This window comes from Oncorhynchus keta, chromosome 29 (genome assembly GCF_023373465.1).
Source record: "Oncorhynchus keta strain PuntledgeMale-10-30-2019 chromosome 29, Oket_V2, whole genome shotgun sequence".
Classification (NCBI taxonomy): domain Eukaryota; kingdom Metazoa; phylum Chordata; class Actinopteri; order Salmoniformes; family Salmonidae; genus Oncorhynchus; species Oncorhynchus keta.
Window position 1 is genome coordinate 40,082,101 of NC_068449.1, and position 21,524 is coordinate 40,103,624.

General features: G+C 39.8%; 1 protein-coding gene across 4 annotated transcripts in view; it reads left to right on the forward strand.

Annotated features, from left to right (window-relative positions):
• Positions 1–18,047, forward strand: part of LOC118362882 (synaptosomal-associated protein 23-like) — a 40,778-nt gene extending 22,731 nt beyond the window's left edge. For 3 of the 4 annotated variants that reach the window (XM_035743589.2, XM_052486568.1, XM_035743588.2), the window contains exons 2-8: positions 5,873–5,987; positions 11,405–11,446; positions 11,538–11,586; positions 14,711–14,828; positions 15,030–15,203; positions 15,483–15,627; positions 16,145–18,047. In XM_035743589.2, coding sequence (XP_035599482.1) covers positions 5,931–5,987; positions 11,405–11,446; positions 11,538–11,586; positions 14,711–14,828; positions 15,030–15,203; positions 15,483–15,627; positions 16,145–16,207 — 648 coding nt within the window. In that variant the 5' untranslated portion in view covers positions 5,873–5,930 and the 3' untranslated portion in view covers positions 16,208–18,047. Of the gene's footprint in view, positions 1–2,897; positions 3,046–5,872; positions 5,988–11,404; positions 11,447–11,537; positions 11,587–14,710; positions 14,829–15,029; positions 15,204–15,482; positions 15,628–16,144 lie in introns of those variants that run through there. The other variant, XM_035743587.2, reaches the window with a different exon arrangement.
• Positions 18,048–21,524: the final 3,477 nt, after the last annotated feature.

Consider the following 21,524-nt stretch of genomic DNA (forward strand, 5'->3'; position numbering starts at 1 on the left):
TTATATTTATTTGTAATAATAATGACAATTACAACAATACTGAATGAACACTAATTTTAACTCAATATAATACATGAATAAAATCAATTTAGTCTCAAATAAGGAAACATGTTCAATTTGCTTAAAATAATGCAAAAACACAGTGTTGGAGAAGGAAGTCAAAGTGCAACATTTGCCATGTAAAAAAACAAAAGCTAACGTTTAAGTTCCTTGCTCAGAACATGAGCGCATATGAAAGCTGATGGTTCCTTTTAACATGAGTCTTCAATATTCCCAGGTAAGTTTTAGGTTGTAGTTGATATAGGACTATTTCTCTCTCTACCATTTGTATTTCATATTCCTTTGAGTATTGGATGTTCTTATAGGCACTATAGTATTGCCAGCCTAATCTCGAGAGTTAATAGGCTTGAAGTCATAAACAGCACTGTGCTTCAAGCATTGAGAAGAGCTGGTTGGATTAATGCTTACGAGCCTGCTGTTGCCTACCACCGCTCAGTCAGACTGCTCTATCAAATCATAGTCTTAATTATAATAAACACACAGAAATACGAGCCTTTGGTCAGTAATATGGTCAAATCCGGAAACGATTGTTTCGAAAACAAAACATTTGATTCTTTCAGTGAAAATACAGAACCGTTCCATATTTTATCTAACGGGTGGCAACCCTAAGTCTACGTATTGCTGTTACATTGCACAACCTTCAATGTTATGTCATAATTATGTAAAATTCTGGCAAATTAATTAGTCTTTTAGGAAGAAATGGTATTCACATTGTTCGCGACGAGCCAAGCGGCCCAAACTCCTGCATATACCCTGACGCGAATGCGCTTTTTCTTAAATCATCACCCGTTTGTTGAAGTAGGCTGTGATTCGATTACAAATTAACAGGCACCAAATTGATTATATGCATCGCAGGACAAGCTAGTTAAAAGAGTAATAGCGTCAACCATGTGTAGTTAGTTTTTTTTTTTTTATATACGTTAAGTTTAATGCTAGCTAGCAACTTACCTTGGCTCCTTGCTGCACTCACGTAACAGGTGGTCAGCCTGCCACGCAGTCTTCTTGTGGATTGCAATGTAATCAACCATAATCGGCGTCCAATGCAGATTATCGATTGTTATGAAAACTTGAAGTCGGCCCTAATTAATCGGCCATGCCGATTTTTAATCGCTCAACCTGTATTGCCATCAAATGATATGTTGACCAATGGATACCTACTGAATGTAACGTTTTAGCTAAGTGGATTGGTAGTTATATGTACTTGTTGATAAAATTAGCTATTTCTGATAATTACCATCTATAACTTTTGCCTGTAAAGACTTGTATATTTGTTCTGATCTGGGATATGAAACCCACAGCTAAATCATTATACTCAGCAAAAATATAAACACAACAATTTTACTGAGTTACAGTTCATATAAGTAAAGTAAATTAGGCCCTAATCTATGGATTTCACATGACTGGACAGGGGTGAAGCCATGGGTGGGCCTTGGAGGGCATGGGTCCACCCACTGGGGAGCCAGGCCCAGCCAATCAGAATGAGTTTTTCCCCACAAAATGGCTTTATTACAGTGGTGGAAAAAGTACCAAAATATCATGCTTGAGTTAAAGTAAGTCTTCCTTAAAATAAATTGAAAGTCACCAATTAAAATACTACTTCAGTAAAAGTCTACAAGTATTTGTTTTTAAATATACTTAAGTATGAAAAATAAATAATTTTCTAATTCCTTATATTAAGCAACCCAGATGGCACGATTTTCTTTTCTTTCATTGACAGATATCCCGGGGCACAATTCAACAGTCAGACATAAGTTACAAACAAAGCATTTTTGTTTCGTGAGTCTGCCAGATCAGAGGCAGTAAGGATGACCAGTGATGTTCTCTTTATGAGTGTGTGAATTTGAGAATTTTCCTGTCCTGCTAAGCATTCAAAATGTAACAAGTACTTTTGTGTGTCAGGGAAAATGTAACGATTAAAAAGTACATTATATTATTTAGGAATGTAGTGGTGTAAATGTTGTCAAAAATATAAATGGTAAACTACAGATACCCCCAAAAACTACTTAAGTTGTACTTTAAAGTAGTTTTACTGAAGTACTTTACACCACTGCTTTATTACAGACACAAATACTCCTCAGCCTCTCTAGATATTCTTGCAGGTGATGAAGCTGGAGGTCCTGGGCTGGGGTGGTTACACGTGGTCTGCGGTTGTGAGGCTGGTTGGAAATACTGCCAAATTATCTAAACTGACGTTGGAGGTGGCTTATGGTAGAGAAATAAACATTAAATTCTCTGACAACAGTTCTGGTGGACATTACTGCAGTCAGCATCCCAATTGTGCGCTCCTTCAAAACTTGAGACATCTGTGGCATTGTTGTGACAAAACTGCAAATTTTAAAGTGGTCTTTTATTGGCCTTGGCACAATGCACCTGTGTAATGATCATGCTGTTTAATCAGCTTCTTGATTTGCCACACCTGTCAGGTTAATGGATTATTTTAGCAAAGGGGAAATAATGACTAACATATGTAAACAAATGTGTGCACAACATTTTAGAGAAATAAGCTTTTTGTGCATAAGGAACATTTCTGGGATTTTATTTCAGCTCATGAAACATGGGACCAACATTTTACATGTTGCATTTTTATATTTTTGTTCAGTGTATTGGGCATTATAAGAAGGTGGTGAGAAATTGTTAAACTTTTCTGTTCTGGTAATTATTACCTATCTTGTACTAGACATCTCAAATCACTTGGCAGACAAATGCATGGACAGGTAGTGCCATATGCTACCTCTGTGTGTAGCCATTGTCATACTGTCTATTGCCATAAGACATTGTTCAGCATGAACAACCTAAGTATGAAAGAAAAGAACAGAACGGAGGGATGTTGTAGTTGTTGAAATCTAACCTGGAGGAACTGGTTTGAGTAGAAGAGCAGGAAATGTGTGTCCCTGTTGTGTTGTGGAGGCATGTATGGATCAGCAGGCTAGGTAAAACACTACAGTAGTTGGGCTGTATGGAGTGGAACGGTGGAAAGATGAATAGGTATGTACAGTAGATTATTTAATTGCAGTTAATCCTCATTGTTTTCATAATCATAAATGTGTGTGTGTGTGGTGTATTGCTGCTGGGTGTAGTGTGACAAAGTATTTTTATGGTGTGAAATTGAGGACCATTTGGTGGATCATAGGGTGATGTAGCAATAGCCTATGTGTTAGGCTTTACCATAAAGAATGAGCAGCAGGGTCGTTCCATGTCATTTCAGCAAGCCTTGACACCCACCATCCGGAAGCATTATTTTGTTGAAAAATAATTTGATCTCTGAGAAATTAAGGGAATTGATTGCACCCAAATTGGCCATTTTTAATTTCTAGGATTCATATAATATTACATCATTTTTGTGTCTAACATCCTATTTGGACAACTTTTTTTTCTAACAATGGGTAAGACATGAGGAATCAAAAGTGGTTAAAGGTCATTCTACACTTCATATCCAAATAATCTATAAGTAACATTGTTGAGTTACACGATACATTTCTAGATCCTTTTAGGATGATTTGGACATGAATCGTGATGATGCTAATATAGGTACCATTGACACACATGCTGAAAAGTTACCATTTGAAACAGTGGCCAGGTAATACAACCAACGCATGGGTTGCTGTCATACCAGAAGGGTATCCTACGGGTATACTACTCAGGGTTTTCTAAAGCTAACCAGCTTCAGTAACTGATACTATACACTCATTGTCAATTTGAGTGCAATTAATAATGTTGCAGGAATGCTAATCTGTTTCTAGCAGAAATGATTTCAGAAAAAATCTGAGACTGTGGGTGTCAATCCTCTTTCTTGTGCTTTTTGAAGTGGAACGACCCAGCACTCTGAAGAGTGAGACATTTCCTGTCTGTCTGAAATGTGCTGATGTGTTCTTAAGTTTGAGATGGTATCTTTACAGGAATATAGCCTCTCGTTTTTTGAATCCAACTTGAAATTTAGAAGTTCAGCGTTTAGGCAAACAATATTTAGGGAAAGGCTATAGTGTGAAATAGGCTTTAAAAGTGCTGTCTTTTATTTTATTACTACTAATTAAAGTAATACTTTGGTTTGTTCTGAAATCATTTGTTAGAAACTGGACAATTTTCTCAATCTCTTAATTCAAAGACTCAATCATGGACACTCTTACTGACAGTTGTGGCTGCTTTGTGTGATGTGCTGTTGTCTGTGCCCAATAATGTTTGTACCATGTTTTGTGTTGCAACCATGTTTTTATGTTGTGTGGCTACTATGCTGTGTTGTCTTAGGTCTCTCTTTATGTAGTGTTGTCTCTCTTTATGTAGTGTTGTCTCTCTCTTGTTGTGATGTGTGTATTGTCCTATATTTATATTGTATGTATTTTTAATTAGTTCTTAACTGACTTGCCTAGTTAAATAAAAGTACGCAGGTAGGCATATGAAAAGTCAACTGAACATCACTAACAGTCAGCCAACCATCCCCTTTCCCTGTTTTTGTAGTGTGGGGAAGTTATAGTTCAGGGGTTATTGCAAAAACAGGAAATAGTTACTCTAAGCAGGTCCAAAGGAAAAGGGGGGAGCAGGAGAGGTAAAGCGAGCCCTAGATACTGAACTTCAACTAGGCCCTCGATAGGCCTACATCTAGGGCTAGGCTATGCCTGCTGGTCCAAACTGTCAGTACCCCTCTGGTCCCAAAGCATCTTAATTGCAGCGGTCTTCCATCAAAGAGCTGGTCAGCATTTCACACATGAACCTTGAACAGAACATACTTTTAGTTATGTGGTGTATGTGGAGACCTGCTCGTCGAACATCTCATTGCATATTCATCTCATTCCATATATTTGTCGATCTCGACAAACCGTTTCTGTATGGACCTTGCTTTGTGCACGGGGGCATTGTCATGGTGAAACATGAAGGGTCCTTTCCCAAACTGTTGCCTCAAGGTTGGATGCACAGAATTGACAGATGATTTTTACGCGCTTTTCAGCACTTGCCGGTCCCGTTCTGTGAGCTTGTGTGGGCCTACCACTTTCCGGCTGAGCCGTTGTTATGCCTCGAATTTTCCACTTCAAAGTAACAGCACTTACAGTTGACTGGGGCAGCTCTAGCAGGGCAGAAATTTGACGAACTGACTTGTTGGAAAGGCGGCATCCTATGACAGTGCCACGTCAAGTCACTGAGCTCTTCGGTAAAACACACAAGTATATCTTCTGCTGCTTTTCTCAAATGCAGTCCACAGGAATAGTGATGTCATGTGAGCCATTAAACACCCTGGCTCTGTTCCAATATCTATGCTAGTTTAAATATTGGAACACACGGGCACTAAAACATGTGACTAAAACCGTCTATCTCTGTCATAACCCAGTGGAGAATCCAGTGCAGCTTGTCAACACCAAGTGTGACATCCAGTGCTAATTGTGTTCCTGACTGTGGTGCCAAACGCATGATCCTCATTTCCCTATCAAGCGCTCCTTATCACCAGCCTCCTCATTGTCAGCATGCTTTCTGCTTAACAACACCAGGCCCTAATGTCACTGACAAGGAACCCACCCGCCTGCTGCTGTTTCCTTTTCCACATTCCAACATTGGGCTGGCAGGAAAATAATCCAATTTGTTTAATGTTTTGCATAATTTCCCTTTATGTAGGCCTAAGTCAAAAAACGTTTTTTTATGTAGTTCCATAGTATGCCATTTCTGTCCGCAAACTTAAATGGGACCTTTTCAGACAATTTTTTAAAATGTATATCTGTGATTCTGATACAACCTTATGCCCCCCCATCTTTTTCCAACTCGCTCTCCCTCTCCACTCCCTGTCCTTTCCCACACTCCTTCCATCCCTCCCTCTCTCTCTCTCTCCCAGGCCTCAGAGTGTAGAGCTTGGTGTGACAGGAGGAACCTCCAACTTTGACAGCAGCAAAATGGCAGACATGTCAGTGGAAGAGATCACCATGAGGGCCAACCAAGTGACCGATGAGGTACAGCTGCCTTTCGTTTCCATGGGGACACCATAGCAATGCTGGGAATGGGGGTAGTAGGTGTTTACAATTAGCATACATTTTCCACTTCAATTTAACTAGGCTACTTAAAATTTTAAAAATGATTGACCTTAGTAGGGAATCAACTAAATGTATTACGTTAATTAATTTGTCCCAAGTTTATCATTAGACATGAACAGAATGCGTCCATGATTCATATTTCCTGCAGCCTTCTGAAGAGGCAACGAGAATGTCCTTGTGTGTGGTGTGCGCGGCTACCACTTTGTGTATCTGTTAGCGATGATGCTAATGAAAATGGTAGTGCTGAGCGATTTAGTGCTTTTTTGAGGTAAGTTCGATTATTAAAAACTAATCACGGTTTTCAATTTCGGTTTCTATTATTTTTTACATTAATTGCACTATGTATTATGTGGGTTGAATTCTGAAAAACAGAATAAAATAAGTTAATAAAAGTCCCATAATGGTAGTGACTGCCCATTTACTGCTCATCACTTATTAACCATCATTTATTCACATTACTTTAATAGAATATTTGTCTAAATTATTTGTTTAATTTTACATTATTTTATTCCAAGGCATCATCTCATCTCTAGAGAGCTGCTGTCTGACAAAATCACAATTTCAGTAGTTCAAAGGGCATATGGCATACTTTTATGACTGCTAAATACCAACCATTAATCACTTAGTTGATTTATTTTCAGCTAGAGATGCCTCGCAAAGCAACTGCTTTCTATCTCTCTTGCGCGTCCTCTTCTCTCAGGCCGTGTCATGACTTGACAGTCCACGTAGCTACAAAGTAGCCTATGTTGACCTGGCAGAATGATATCAGGATTGTTTTTCATTAATCCAGTGGGTATCTGTTTTGCAAACTCAACCATCACATGTGGCTTCAACTCAGCTTAACAGCAGCCTTTTGCTAGACCATGCACACTTGAATTAAAGACACCCCAAAATAAAAATGTATCAAAAAGGTGCATGTTGAAGATATTGGAAGAACTGTCCACATGCACTTTTCATCAGCCAACAAGATGAGTAGACCTAACAAAGAGCAAAATAAGTAGCCTATGTCAATCTACTATCCCCCATAGTACAAAAGTTAACCTACTGTATTCTGTGGGAGAAATAAATAACCAAACATAGTCTGGGAAAGTTGTGGGATGCGATAAGATCCCAAATTAATAAAACCATTAGCATCAAAACAACTTATTTAAACAATGTGGCTGACGCAACGGATCAGAACGTTTAGCTTAAAATGTTGATATGAACTATTAGGCTATTTTTTTTTCACATTATGAGTTCACCAATACGCACACGGCAGTAGGCTATAAGTGTGAATGTTCCAAAATGCAATCAATTAGCTGAAAAACACTCTCAAAAGTGACTGCAAATGAGATTATACATGTAGTTATTTTATTATAAAGGTGCATTTTTACGGTGAAAATGAACTTCCCCAAACTTGAACGATGTTATTTGGCCAGTTGTGATACAAACCTTATCAAAACATATAGGCCTATGGGTTAGGCTACATGAGGTGAGTGACTGATTGGAGAAAGTTGCTGTTTCTTTCCTTACGCCACACAATCTGGACATCGTTCACAAGTGAGAGGCTAATATTGTCACCCTTTCAGACTATTCTTGATTTAATCTGATCTTCACATACACCTAAATAATATAGGTGTGAAATTTGTTTTGATTTAGAATGGACCATTATCATGCACCTGTCTCAACTGGCAGTGGGGAAAAACGCATGTCTTCTATACACTTAAATAGTGAATGGAGGATGGTTTTCCCGTGGTTTATTTTAATGCCAGCCAGGTAGGCTATACTCCTGTTGTAAATATAAGCAATGTGCTTAATATTAGGAAAGTTGAGAAATAAATATAGTAGGCCTAGCCTATAGAAAGCTCATGGGGTCCTCCTCTTTCTATTAGCGGCCATCACTCTGTTTTTCTCCCGCATAGCCTATAGACATTTTGCAAAACATGGGCTCTCATTAAGTGTTTGAATACATTTGCATTGATGTCAGAGGGATTAGTGGGACAATGGAGTGCTGAGTACCAGGCAGTTAGCAAGTTTGGTAGGCTACTAATGACCATCCGCAGCATCAGAGCTTGGAGAATGTCTAAATGGTTTGACCGCCGTCAACCAAGTGTTTGCACCTCTTTGTGAATTGCAGTATGTCATTCATTAAAATGACATACTGACCCACGGATTATTCTTAAAGAATCCTGTAAGAGTCTGCCAACTTCCACAAGCTTCAAGCTTCCTTTTAAGAGGCATTTTCTCAGCTATCTGTAATACAGGTATGATTGAAGAATGAAGCGGGTGCTAATCAATGGCTTTGCTCCACAGAAAGCCGCAATTGACGACTCCATTGTCAATAGTAGACCCATAATATCTTTGAAAATACCATACAAGTATCATGGGCTTTTAAAACAATTCAATCTGTTTTCTTTGATCATATTTTGGACCATATTTTCTCTCTATTGGCCTAGGTGAATCCTCCTCACTGCGCGAATAACATCTGTATCAAATGTTTTCATAATTTATCTGCAGATAATCACCAAAAAGCCTACCAGTGCAAATTATGGTGCTAAATATACGGCTCTCTTACCGATTCGGTAGGCTACTGTCGAGTCTCTCTCACTTTAAACGTCACTGTCTGACAAGTCCTGATGGGACTTCCATGTTGAAAATACAAACAGAATCTTTAGTTTACTTGTAACGCATCGGGACAACACCAGTTTTGTCCATTTTATATGATTTCTGAATGGGAAGGATATGAGATCGGCTTTATTCAGTCAGTACGACACCATTTATAAACTAGTCAAGCTTGCTGTTTGTCAATCATAGCACAGTAAGCCTATGCGCCAGCACTTTGTGGCTGCATATGAAACACGCTCACTTAGATTCTAGATTGCTCGAAGATGCATATCGTTCATTCTAGTGGGAGAGGGCTCGGCCATGCTTTTTCTATGACTTGCAAATTGTAAACAAAAAGTAGTCTAGTTAGTTTGTGGGACTGAAAATGATTGTGTAACTGGCTGTGTAGCCGACAGCCGGCGCTAGTGGAAAACACTGATCTAAGCAAAGTTATTCAGGTCCAGGTTAGTAAAACTGTTCTTTTAACACTATACTAAATAGTGTGGTCCTCTGACATTTTGATTCTAATCTTTATCTCGTCTTACCAACCTGAATTTCTCTCTCCGTCTTTCTCTCTCTCTCTCTCTCTCTCTCTCCTTGCTGCCTGACTGACAGACTGATACCTATGTGCTGGGTTTAGGACAACATGGCTTGGGGTAAACTGTCACAGTAACCTCTTACTGTACCCCACACACATACACACACACACGCACACAGCTTTGAGTGGTTCGGACAAAAGGTAAGCTTAGAAATGTGTCAGAGGTGAATAATTTTCAACTCTGTTAGCTTAAGCCATTTTAGTGAGGTGGCATGGTGTAGCCGCTCATACTGCTGAAGTCGTCATACCCTGAGTCATCCTTTCTCCTAGCTCTACCTCCTAGTGCTCCTCTGCTGTAGGCTACACCTTTCAGTCTTTCACACTCAGTCCTGTCCTGCCTCTCTTGTTGTTATCATTAGGTCCTCTGTCTCACCTGACTGCATTCCATCATTACGCCATGTCACCTGCTGCTGCTGCTGTTTTGTGTATTGATGAGCTGCTGGGAGGGAGAGGGTTCCTGCCTGATTTGAATTATTCTACCTCGTCTGACCAGGCACAGTAAACTGGGCTCGTCACGGGGAAATACCGTGTCTCTTCCTCGCCTAACTGATTTTAAAATGAGGCCATTGTTGTATTTTAGACCAATAGAACCTAGCCTTTGTGTTTCCTAGACCTTGAGCATCTGCTCATGATTGCCTGTACCCCTAAAAGACACTGACTTCTGTCAGTCCAGCTGTCATGTTCATGCATTCGGAAGGAATTCAGACCCATCGACTTTTCCCACAATCTTGTTACATTACAGCCTTATTCTAAAATGGATTAAGTCGTTTTAACCTACACACAATACTCCAAAATCACAAAGCCAAAACAGGTTTTTAGAGATGTTTGCAAATGTATAGAAAAATTATGAAATATCACATTTACATAAGTATTCAGACCCTTTACTCCGTACTTTGTTGAAGCACCTTTGGCAGTAATAACAGCCTCAAGTCTTCTTGGGTATGACACTACATTCTTGGCACACCTGTATATGAGGAGTTTCTCCCATTCTTCTCTGCAGATCCTCTCAAGCTCTGTCAGGTTGGGTGGGGAGCGTTGCTGCACAGTTATATTCAGCTCAGGCTGGGCCACTCATGGACATTCAGAGACTTGTCCCAAAGCCGCTCCTGCGTTGTCTTAGCTGTGTGCTAAAGGTCGCTGTCCTGTTGGAGGGTGAACCTTTGCCACCAGTCTGAGGTCCTGGGCTCTCTGGAGCAGGTTTTCATCAAGAATCTCTCTCTACTTTGCTCTGTTCATCTTTCCCTCGATCCTGAATGGTCTCCCAGTCCCTGCCGTTGAAAAACATCCCCACAGCATTATGCTGCCACCACCATGCTTCACTGTAGGGATGGTGCCAGGTTTCCTCCAGGCGTGACGCTTGGCATTCAGTCCAAAGATTTAATCTTGTTTCTCATGGTTTGCCTGTCATGCTTTTTACTGAGAAGTGACTTCCGTCTGGCCGCTCTACCATAAAGGCCTGATTTGGTAGAGTGCTGCAAAGACTGAAGAACCTTCCAGAAGGACAACCATCTTGGTTACCTCCCTGACCAAGACTCTTCTCCCTCGATTGTTCAATTTGGCCGAGCAGCCAGCTCTAGGAAGAGTTTTGGTGGTTCCAAACTGCTTCCATTTTATGAATGATAACGGCCACTGTTTTTGGGGACCTTCAATGCTGCAGACATTTGTTGGTACCCTTCCCCGGGTCTGTGCCTCGACACAATCCTGTCTCGGAGCTCTACGGACAATTCCTTCGACCTCTTGGCTTGGCTTTTACTGTCAAGTGTGGGACCATTATAAAGACAAGTGTGTGTGTGTGTGTGCCTTTCCGAATCATGTCCAATCAATTGAATTTACCACAGGTGGACTCCAATCAAGTTGTAGAAACATCTTGAGGATGATCAATGGAAACAGGATGCAGCTGAGCTCAATTTCGAGTCTCATAGCAAAGGGTCTGGATACTTATGTAAATATGAGGTATTTCTGTTTATTTGTAATACATTTGCAAAAAATGTCACTCTTTTCGCTGTGTCATTATGGAGTACTGTGTGTAGATTGATTTAATCCATTTTAGAATAAGGCTGTAACATGGAAAAAGGGAAGCGGTCTGAATACTTTCTGAATATTGTATGTACTACTTGTAACATTACTGCTTTGTTCCTCTATTGTCCTCCCCCAGTCCTTGGAGAGCACCAGGCGGATGCTACAGATGGCTGAGGAGGTGAGAAAGATTATTGCCCTTAAATTATCTAAACTGTGGTCTTTGAGTTCCTGATGTGGTGCTGAACTGTGGTCTTGTCTTGTGTCCACAGAGCAGGCAGACTGGTGTCAATACCATTGAAATGCTGGACCAACAGGGGGGTGAGTCAGAGACATATGGTTCACTTCCAAGTACCAGCTCTGGAACACCATCTTTTGTTAGAGGGTGATTCCACGCCAGGAAGGCCCCAAAAAATATTTTTGTTACAGTGGTTGCTCAACTAAAAGTTTTGAGATTATGCTGTGGGATTTAGAGGTAATGTGTGGTTTAGTACGGTACCCTGCGCCACTGCTTCAACCCATGAGGGTTTTGTTGTTTTGTAGAAACACTAGAATATTAAGCTACACTTCTTCAAATCAATCCCATATACTAAGGTTTTAAATTCTCTAGTACAGACAATATTGAAGACTATCAAATATCAGATGCCCTCTGGTGGTCAAACTTGCATTAATCGCAACAATGGCTGACAATTAAATAATATGCCCATAGAATATTGCGGCAGCCCGCAAAGGTGTGCTGCGGTATGACAGTGGTTCTTCCTGTAAAAGTTGCATCTCAGGTAGAAATTTCACTGGGAGGAAGGATTTTTAAATATTCTTTTTACATTTATATCACAAACTATTTTGGGCCATTTTAGACCTATACATCAGGGTTGGGGGTCAAATAATTCCAGTTTAATTTTAAATTATTTTATGTAAAACTGAATTCAAATTTCAACAATCTTCAAATTCTGGAATTGGTATTAGACTGACTTTTTAAATTGGAATTGTAAAACATTTTGTTTAATTTGAATTCAGTGTTTTTACATTTTCCAGTAAATGGAATTAATGCACATAGTATCAAACATTGGCTACAGGATTTGTTATAAATCATTTCAACTTGTATTTCTATATTTCCAGTATACAGTGGGTATCATAAGTACCCACCCCACTTTGATCAAAACAATTCTAATAAATGCATGCCAGTGGAATTGAAATGGATTTAGTTCTGATTTCTTGTCATTGATCTATTCAAAATACTCAAAAAAACAACATATAGCTGTTGTGGAAGTGTTCACCCCTTTTATTAAGGCACGGGTAAAATAGTTACGGAGTAAAATCTGGCTTTACATATCACATAAATTACATTAACCCTTCCTCTGTACCCCATACATGTGTAAGGGCCCTCAGTCAAGTATTGCATTTTAAGCACAGACTCAACTACAAAGATCGGGGAGTGATTGGTAGAAGGGTAACGATAAATCAAATCTGATATTGAATATCTATTTGAGCATGGTCAAGTGAATAATTGGATGATGTATTAAACCACCCAGACACATCAAAGATAGTCTTTCTGAACTGAGCTGCAGAACAGGAAGGAAACTGCTCAAGTGGCGTCACCATGAGGCCTTTGGCCATTTTTAAAGCAGCTGCGGGCTTCAATGGCTATGAAGGGAGAAAACAACTGAGAATGGAGCAACACAATTGTACTTACTCCAGAACAATGACCTAAATGTGAAAAGAAGAATTAAAGTATACAGAAGATATTCCAAAACATGGATCCTGTATGCAACAAAGGCACTACAGTAATACTGCATAAAAACACCACAAAGGAATACAATGTTTGGCCTAAACCCCCCCCGATACATGTTTCAATATTGTACTATAAATTGTTCCTTTTTGTATTATACTTATGCTAAAATGTTTATTCAATTCTACTGAGCCATTTAACTTTGTTTGTCTTTATCTTTTATTTCTTATTGTCAAGAAGGAACCTGCGAGTAAGCATTTTATTGGCCGGTGAATACCATGTGCATTCTGTACATACGACTAATAATAAAACATCAAACACAACACATCACTTGGTAAATGCTTAAATCTATGGCAAGACCCCCAACACCTCGAGTATGTTTACATGCACACTAATAATTCGATATTAAACTGCTTATGGCAGTAGGCAGATTATGCAACAGTCGTGCAAACGCCTTACTCTGCCTACCTTAATCGGCGTACGGTCAAGATCGAAGGAAGCGTACGTCGGTTAAAACACCTGGTTTTCTGCGCCATCTTTCACGTTTATCAGGACATGTAAACGCCTTCCTCGGCGTTCCAGCGGTGCGTTTGATCTGCACGTGTTCGAGAACCAGCCAAGTGAAGCCTCCCTTATTTTAAAAGAATAATGGGCAAATATTACACCATCCAGGTGTGCAAAGCTCTTCGTTACCTAAGACTCACAGCTGTAATTACTTTTTTTCTTCTTCCATTTTAGGTATTGTGTCGATCAATGACAACAAACAACAAAAAATCACAATGAAATGAATTTTAATCCCACTTTGTAACGCAACAGAATGTGAACAAATCCCAGGGGTGGCGGAATGCTTCTGATACCCTCTGTAGCTATGCTGTCTGAATAGTGACATGATACGCCTGAGGGAATTGAATTCTAATTGGGTATTGTTGGGGATAATATTGAATTACTGGAATGTACCTACAATTGGAATTGAGACGAACCTGGAATTTGAATTAAATTGAATTTACAGGGAGAGAGAATTTAATTAGACTTTAACATAAATATAATTATTTGTGCACTGTAAATTGACCACAACTAAGCCCAATAAGAAATTGTATTTTAAAAATAACAATTTCATACCTTGATTCCATTTAGATACAAACATAACTTTATTTTTGGGAATACTTGGGAACATTTTCGAAACTAATTTACCTGGTGATTCTAGTCTTTTTTTAAATGATTTTATCTAAAAACAAAACATCCCTTTCGGGCAGGTTTTGCCCCGTGGGCCGCTTGTTTCCGACCCCTGATACTGTCTAAAATATGTCGAAACATTTACTAAATCAAAAAGGGTACTTTTTGAGATGGTCATGTTGAATAAATTGATTGTGTATTTCTAAATCTAGACAATTCTCCATATTTTAGGGCACACTATAATGAGTTGTTTTAAAAAGGGCCTAAAATGTCTACTTTCATCGTGATTTGTAAAAAGCATATCAAACATCCTTCCTCCCCAAAGTCTCTACGTGAGAATTGCCAGTGCAATCTAAGATACCAAATATATTTCTGGGCCTTCCTGTTGTGGAATCGCCCTAGTGAAGACACTGTCATTGGTCATCAAAACCATTTTTTTTTTTAAAACAACAAAAAACAAGCCAGGTTTTCATTTTAAGTCATTTGTTTTTTATGTTGCATTTCCCTGAGCTGGATCTTTTTGATGTTCTGTTTGTGTAACAGAGCAACTGAAGCGTACGGAGGAGGGTATGGACCAGATCAACCAGGATATGAGACAGGCTGAGAAGAACCTGACTGACCTGTCCAAGTGCTGTGGCCTCTGTGTCTGCCCCTGTGACAGGTAGCAAACTGTAACCTAACCTTTCAGCTACCTAACCTCACTTCTGTCTGCTACGCTGGAAATGAGTCATTGTAACTTACTGTACTGTACCTTCTGTAGTGATCGCTCTGTTTCCTAGCATGTTTTAATCTATCTTCTCCTGAAGTTGTCCCCTGATTTTGATTGGCGGACTGAATGACTTTTATTGATCTTGTCCATCAGGGTAACGTCCATAGAGCATGACTCTAAGTACAAGCGTACCTGGGGAATTGGTGATGGTGGCAGTGCAGGTGGAGGAGAGGGAGTGGACAGCTCTGTGGTGTCCACTCAACCGGCAGGGATCCGTAATGGACAGGCCAACCAGCAGCAGTCCATGGGGGGACCTTACGTCAAGAGGTGAGTGAAGCCAGTCAACCATATAATACACACCTAGTTAGAATTTATTAGCCGGTCCCAAGTCACTCTTGCTTCCTTTGCCCTTTCAATGTTTGCAGATCTGTAAGGTGGCCGGCAATATGGTGGAAGGTCCATCGCTACATTGATTTTACTTATCTAGACCCTTCAGATCTGGTAAAACCGAAGGGTTTAGGGCCATCAAGCAAGAGCAAGAAGTCTCATGAAAATGCGTATGAGATTAGTAGATATTTATGTAACGTGTCCCTTTCTCTCCCCCAGGATAACCAACGATGCTCGGGAGGATGAGATGGAGGAGAATCTGGACCAGGTGGGCAGCATCATAGGCAACCTGAAGAACATGGCCATGGACATGGGCTCTGAGATAGACAAGCAGAACAAACATATCGACCGCATCACAGATAAGGTGGGTTGTCATCATAGCTGGGCTGTGTTATCCAATCCATACACTGCCTCACTCCTTACGCCTTTATTATACTGCGAGGCTCTCTTTCTATGGGCTATTTTTTTTTTCTCTCACTAATTGGTCTTTGGACAAATCTGATCAGCTCTGAATAAAATCTGTGATTGGACAAAACACCGAACCGGGCTGCCTGTATAAACGCAGCCATGGATGTCACCAGTATGCTCTGGAGGTCTTTGTGAGCAAAAGTTTGCCATGTTAGATCAATGCAAACTTCAGTCATTTAAGTGTGAAGAGATTATTTGTAATAAAAAAAAAATACAGTTTAGTCTTTCACCTTCCTACACCTCAGATACCGTAGTCAAGTCTGTTGTATATTTCTCTAGTGTACCATGAGGCTGCCTAACGTTGGCCTCCACTGTCAAGGAAGTGCTACTGTTGCACTAAGTGATGGAAATGTAGACGTGTTCATCCACCTCTCACCTGGTGTCTGTACTGTCTCTCTCTCTCTCTCTCTCAGGCGGACATGAACAAAGCGCGTATCGACGAAGCCAACCAGCGAGCTAACAAGCTCATCAAGTAGACCTACCTGCTCTCCCTTCAGCATCCACTTTGACTCTCTGCCTCAGCTTGCATGTGCACACATGTACAGACTAGTGTTTAAATATACAATACATACTCACACGCACACCTTGAACAAAGATAATCAACCAGCACAAAAATCCATTGAACCACACTTGCCTTCTCTGTAATGATATATGTAAATATGCACACACACACTCTTATTGTGCCTTTTATGACGAGATGAAAGTCTTCGCCCGGGGCCCAATCCCTAGCATGTGACCCGGTGAATCACTTCTCCAGGCGTTGTGAGATCTGTGCCCATATTTATAAAGCGTCACAGAGTAGGAGTCCTAATGTGGGAGAAGTTGCGCAGGACGGGGGACCCGCTCCTAGATCAGCACTCCTACCCTGAAAAGCTTTATTTATACAAGCCCTGATAATCTGCCGTGCGTTCTAGGAGTATAACGTGGAACGCCACCTGATTCACAGCCATATGCGTCTGTCGCCCCCCGGAGGTCTGAAGGTGTCACAGCGGCTGTATCCGCTTCGGGGTTTCCAGGGCAAGGTTGTGAGAGACGACGCTTTAGGTCATGGGTGTCAAACTATTTTTTTCCCGGGGGCCGCATTCGATCTTTAATGAGGTCCGGAGGGCCGCACTGAGAATCGGTTATATTTCCTCACCGTCAAAATTTGCTTTTGGCATTTTCGATGCTCCCTGACTGTCTAGCTTTCATTTTGGTGATTTATTGGTGAGCTGAACACTGTCAAGAAACTGTATAAATGTAGGTCCATTTAATCTTTACAGTTTTGATTTGGTGTTTGTCATTATAAAGTATATGGAGTTTGCTGGATCCCCCCCCATCCAGCCGTATGTTTAACACCCCTGCTTTAAATCCTGTAATTTGGTTCCTGGCTCTTGTAATTATTGTAATTGTATCCAATTGTTATTGTTTGAAATTATGTGCCTATTTAATTATTTGAATAAAGTTAGTTTTTTTAACCCCCCACCCCATTTATCCCCTTTTTAATGCAATGGTTGATCTATAAAGTTCTATGCTGGAAGAATTGTAGCAATACCTCTTTGATCAAGAGTAACAACTAATATTAATGGAAGATCTTAGCATGGTTTGGCACTCAGGCTAGCAGAGTCTGTCAGTTTGTGCAAAACTCATTGTCCCTCATTTGCTTTACATTGAGCAATGGAGTTGGTAACAGTACAAACAGATCTGGGACCAGGCTATACCTCTGCCACCAATGGATCAAGTGCTGTGCTTCATCTCAATGTTATTTCACTCATTTTCATTTGAACTGCCTCGTTGTCACCTGAGGCCTTACTGCCTGTTTCTTTGAAAGGGAAAAGTGGCTGTGTTGTAACAGCCTTGTCCCCAAAACGGCTCTTCTGTCAGTAACCTACTCATCCAGAAATGTCCCATCAGTTTCTTTCCTTACTTTCCCCTATAAATATTTGTAAGAAAATGTCAAACAAAATGTTATGTTCTTCTGCATTCAGGTATACTTTTGGTCAGTTATTGGTTTCCTACAGAGTGAACTGAACTGTTATCCAAGGCTGTATTTAAACCAAAGTGACACTGAAGGACTTCAGAGTGTCTTAATATTAGTCGATAATGCTACTGCTACATTATATTTCTGTCTTGATGCTGTTGGTTCAACACCAGTGTGGGGTTACCGACTGTAATGTAAACTCAGCAACGGCCTCTTTAAGTTTGAATATGTCGAGGAACAGAGCTTGTTCTGTCTGGATGATTGTTTAACATAATAAGTGCCTTTTCTTCAGCAACAGATTTGTTCTTTCTGTTTAAAAGTTATATTTGTATAATTCATTAAACTCTTCAGTAAAACCCTGTTGAGCTTTGAATTTACTCAAGCAAGGCACCCTTATGGCGGCTGACCCTGCTGCTCACCTTGCTCTCTACCCAGTGTGTGTGTTGCCTGGGGGGAACATACAGTTACTCCAAACTATCGGGTTATGAGTTTTATTTTCAAGTTCACCTCTCAATGTAATAGACGTTTTCTGTCAACATTTTGGGATATTTTACATAGCTTGTAGAGAGTAGAAAATGCTGATTTAAAAACCACTACACAGAGGACTGGAAGATAAAGATGTTGAGTTTATGTGATGAGTAGATGTGAGGGTGGGAAAGTGTAATGGATGAAGGATCTAGAGGGACAGTACAGCCAGTACATTAAAAGGCAATGTGTAGCAGGTTTGGGGTCAATTCGATTTAGAGTGATTACCCCTAAAAAGCAACTTTGCGTTTTGGACACAACCTATGCAGCATCAATTTCAGTAAAACATTTATTCTAGTGTCAAAATTGATTACAATGTGACATGTACAGTGCATTCGTAAAGTATTCTGACCCCTTGACTTTTTCCACATTGTTACATTACAGCCTTATTCTAAAATGGAGTAAATTCGTTTTATTGACCTCAATCTACACAATACCCCATAATGACAAAGCAAAACAGGGACAATACTTTGACCTCCATGTTTTTGCTCTGACATGCACTGTCAACTGTGATACCTTTGCAAATGTATACAAAAATATATATTTACATAAGTATTCAGACCATTTACTCAGTACTTTGTTGAAGGACCTTTTGGCAGGGATTACAGCATTGAGTCTTCTTGGGTATGACGCTACAAGTTTGGCACACCTGTATTAGTCAAATTTCTCTCATTCTTCTCTGCAGATCCTCTTAAGCTCCGTCAGGTTGGATGGGGAGTGCCGCTGCACAGCTATTTTCATGTCTCTCCAGAGGTGTTCCATCGAGTTCCAAGTCTGGGCTCCCGCAAGGACATTGAGACTTGTCCCAAAGCCACTCCTGTGTCATATTGGCAGTGTGCTTAGGGTCTTTCTGATGGAAGTCCCTGCCTATGAAAAACATCCCCACAGCATGATTCTGCCACCACCTTGTTTCACCATCGGGATGGTGCCAGGTTTCTTCCAGACTTGACACTTGGCATTCAGTCCAGAGTTCAATATTGGTTTCATCAGGCCAGAGAATATTATGTCATGGTCAGAGTCATTTATGTGCCCTCCAAGCGGGCTGTCATTTGCCTTTTATTCAGGAGTGGCTGTCTGGCCATTGTACCAGAAAGGCTTGATGGAGTGCTACAGAGATGGTTGTTGTTCTGGAAGGTTCTCCCATCTCCACAGAGGAACTCTGGCTCTCTGCTGGAGTGAACATCGGGTCTTCGTCTTGGTGGTTCCAAACTTCTTCCATTTTTAATAATGATGGTGGCCACTGTTCTTGGGGACCTGTTTCAGAAATGTTTTTGGTACCCGTCCCCAGATCTGTGCCTCAACGCAATCCTGTCTCTCTGAGCTTTACGAACAATTCCTTCGACCTCTTGGCTTGATTTTTTGTTCTGACAACTGTGGGCACCTTATGTAGACAGGTGTGTGCCTTTTCTAAATCATGTCCAATCAATTGAATTTACCACAGGTGGACTCCAATCATGTTGTAGAAACATCTCAAGGATGATCCATTGGAAACAGGATGCACTTGAGCTCAATTTCTAGTCTCATAGCAAAGGGTCTGAATTCTTTTGTAAATAAGGTGTCTGTTTTGCAAATGTTTTATATAAAATGTTCTAAAAACCTGTTTTCACTTTGTCATTATAGGGTATTGTATGTTTGTGTGTATATTTTTTTTTTTTTTGAATAAGGGTGTAACTTAATGTGGGCAAAGTCAAGGGGTCTGAATATTTTCTGTAAATAGGTCATTTTGTTTTGGCATTCGATATCGCACACCAGCAACCAACCAACCAGCACAAAGGAAGGGGTTATACCTGATACAAAGGAAAAACAAACTACACAAACAATGTTGTACTGTCAGTAGTCAAATGTATGAGTATATTTTCCTAGTTCCATTATATACTGTACATGTATAGATTTAGGTGATGTAAAATATTTGAGAATGGATTCCTTTTTAAAATATGTATCATTAAGTTTACTAATGTCATTGAGGGAAAAAAATGAAATTTGAATATTCTGACGGTCGATTTCAAATTAAATACATTTTTTTCTGGTTTTCCACATTGCACATCGTTGTCTTTACCCCATCTTCAACGATTTCTGTATTTCCATACATACATACATACATTCATTCATTCATTCATTCATTTTGACACATTCTTCCATTATGAATTTTCATACTGTGTGGGTTTTGGAAAAGCAATTTAGATTTGATTGACCCACAATTTTTATCCTCGATTTTTGACAGACTAAAAAAGTATTTCTGTCTCCGATTTTATGTCATTGAAGATGTTTTGAGTGAAACCAAACAAAGTGTGATAGAATCAGTTGCAGTCCAAAGTAAAAGACCAATCGGGCAGGCCAAGTTGGTCTCGTTTGATTGTGAGTCCTAGATTCAATCAGATCAAGCGTTTACCGGCAATAGCAGACACTCGCATAGAGGATGTGGATTTGACAAATCTAACACAGTTCCATCACCTACACTGTCAAAACAACCGCTATGCGGAGGTTGGCTAAAGCAGAGCTGATTGAAGAGCCCGAATAATATCACGACACTATAGCACCATATTTTAAAAAAACATGCATCTTTAGATACAGTACCAGACAAACGTTTGGACACACCTACTCATTCAAAGCTGGTTGAGAGAATTCCTTGAATGACTAGGTGTGTCCAAACTTTTGACTGGTACTGTATATAGAAATGAGATTCGATACACAGGTGTTTTAGGCATAGGCTATTTCAAGTTCTCAGCAACAGAGATGGCCACAGTGCTATTCTGGTAAAAGTCATTTTTGAAAGTAATTGAGTTGATTTTTTGTTTTAGGTAAAAGCAAGACAATAATCAGGTAACATTATTGTCTTTCAATTGTGTTACTTTCATAATCTCAGCTAAAACAGTCTATAACATCCAATTTCGGTAATGTTATTTGGCTTTCACAGTGCATAGGACAATTAGTTTGCATACTTGCTGTTGTACTTGTCGTGCATGCAGGTATTGTACTGTGCAGCACTGTACAATGTTTCACTCTCTTTCAGGCAACACTAGGCCTATCATTTAATTAGCTAAAATAGCATTTACAAAGCTCTACAAAGAAAATAGCTACCATATTTATGATATGAGCTCCAAATTTACAAACATTCTTCGGTTGAGTGTCAAAAGAACATTCCTGTGCTTTTAATGAACTATTTAAATGTAGCATATTTTGTCAAAGAGAAAACAAAAAGGGAAAGAAAAAGGTGGACATTTGCGTTGATACACTGGCTTTAAATACACTCCGCAGCACGAGCGTAGGTTTAAATCTAAAAACTACAATATCTCATGTATTTTATTGTA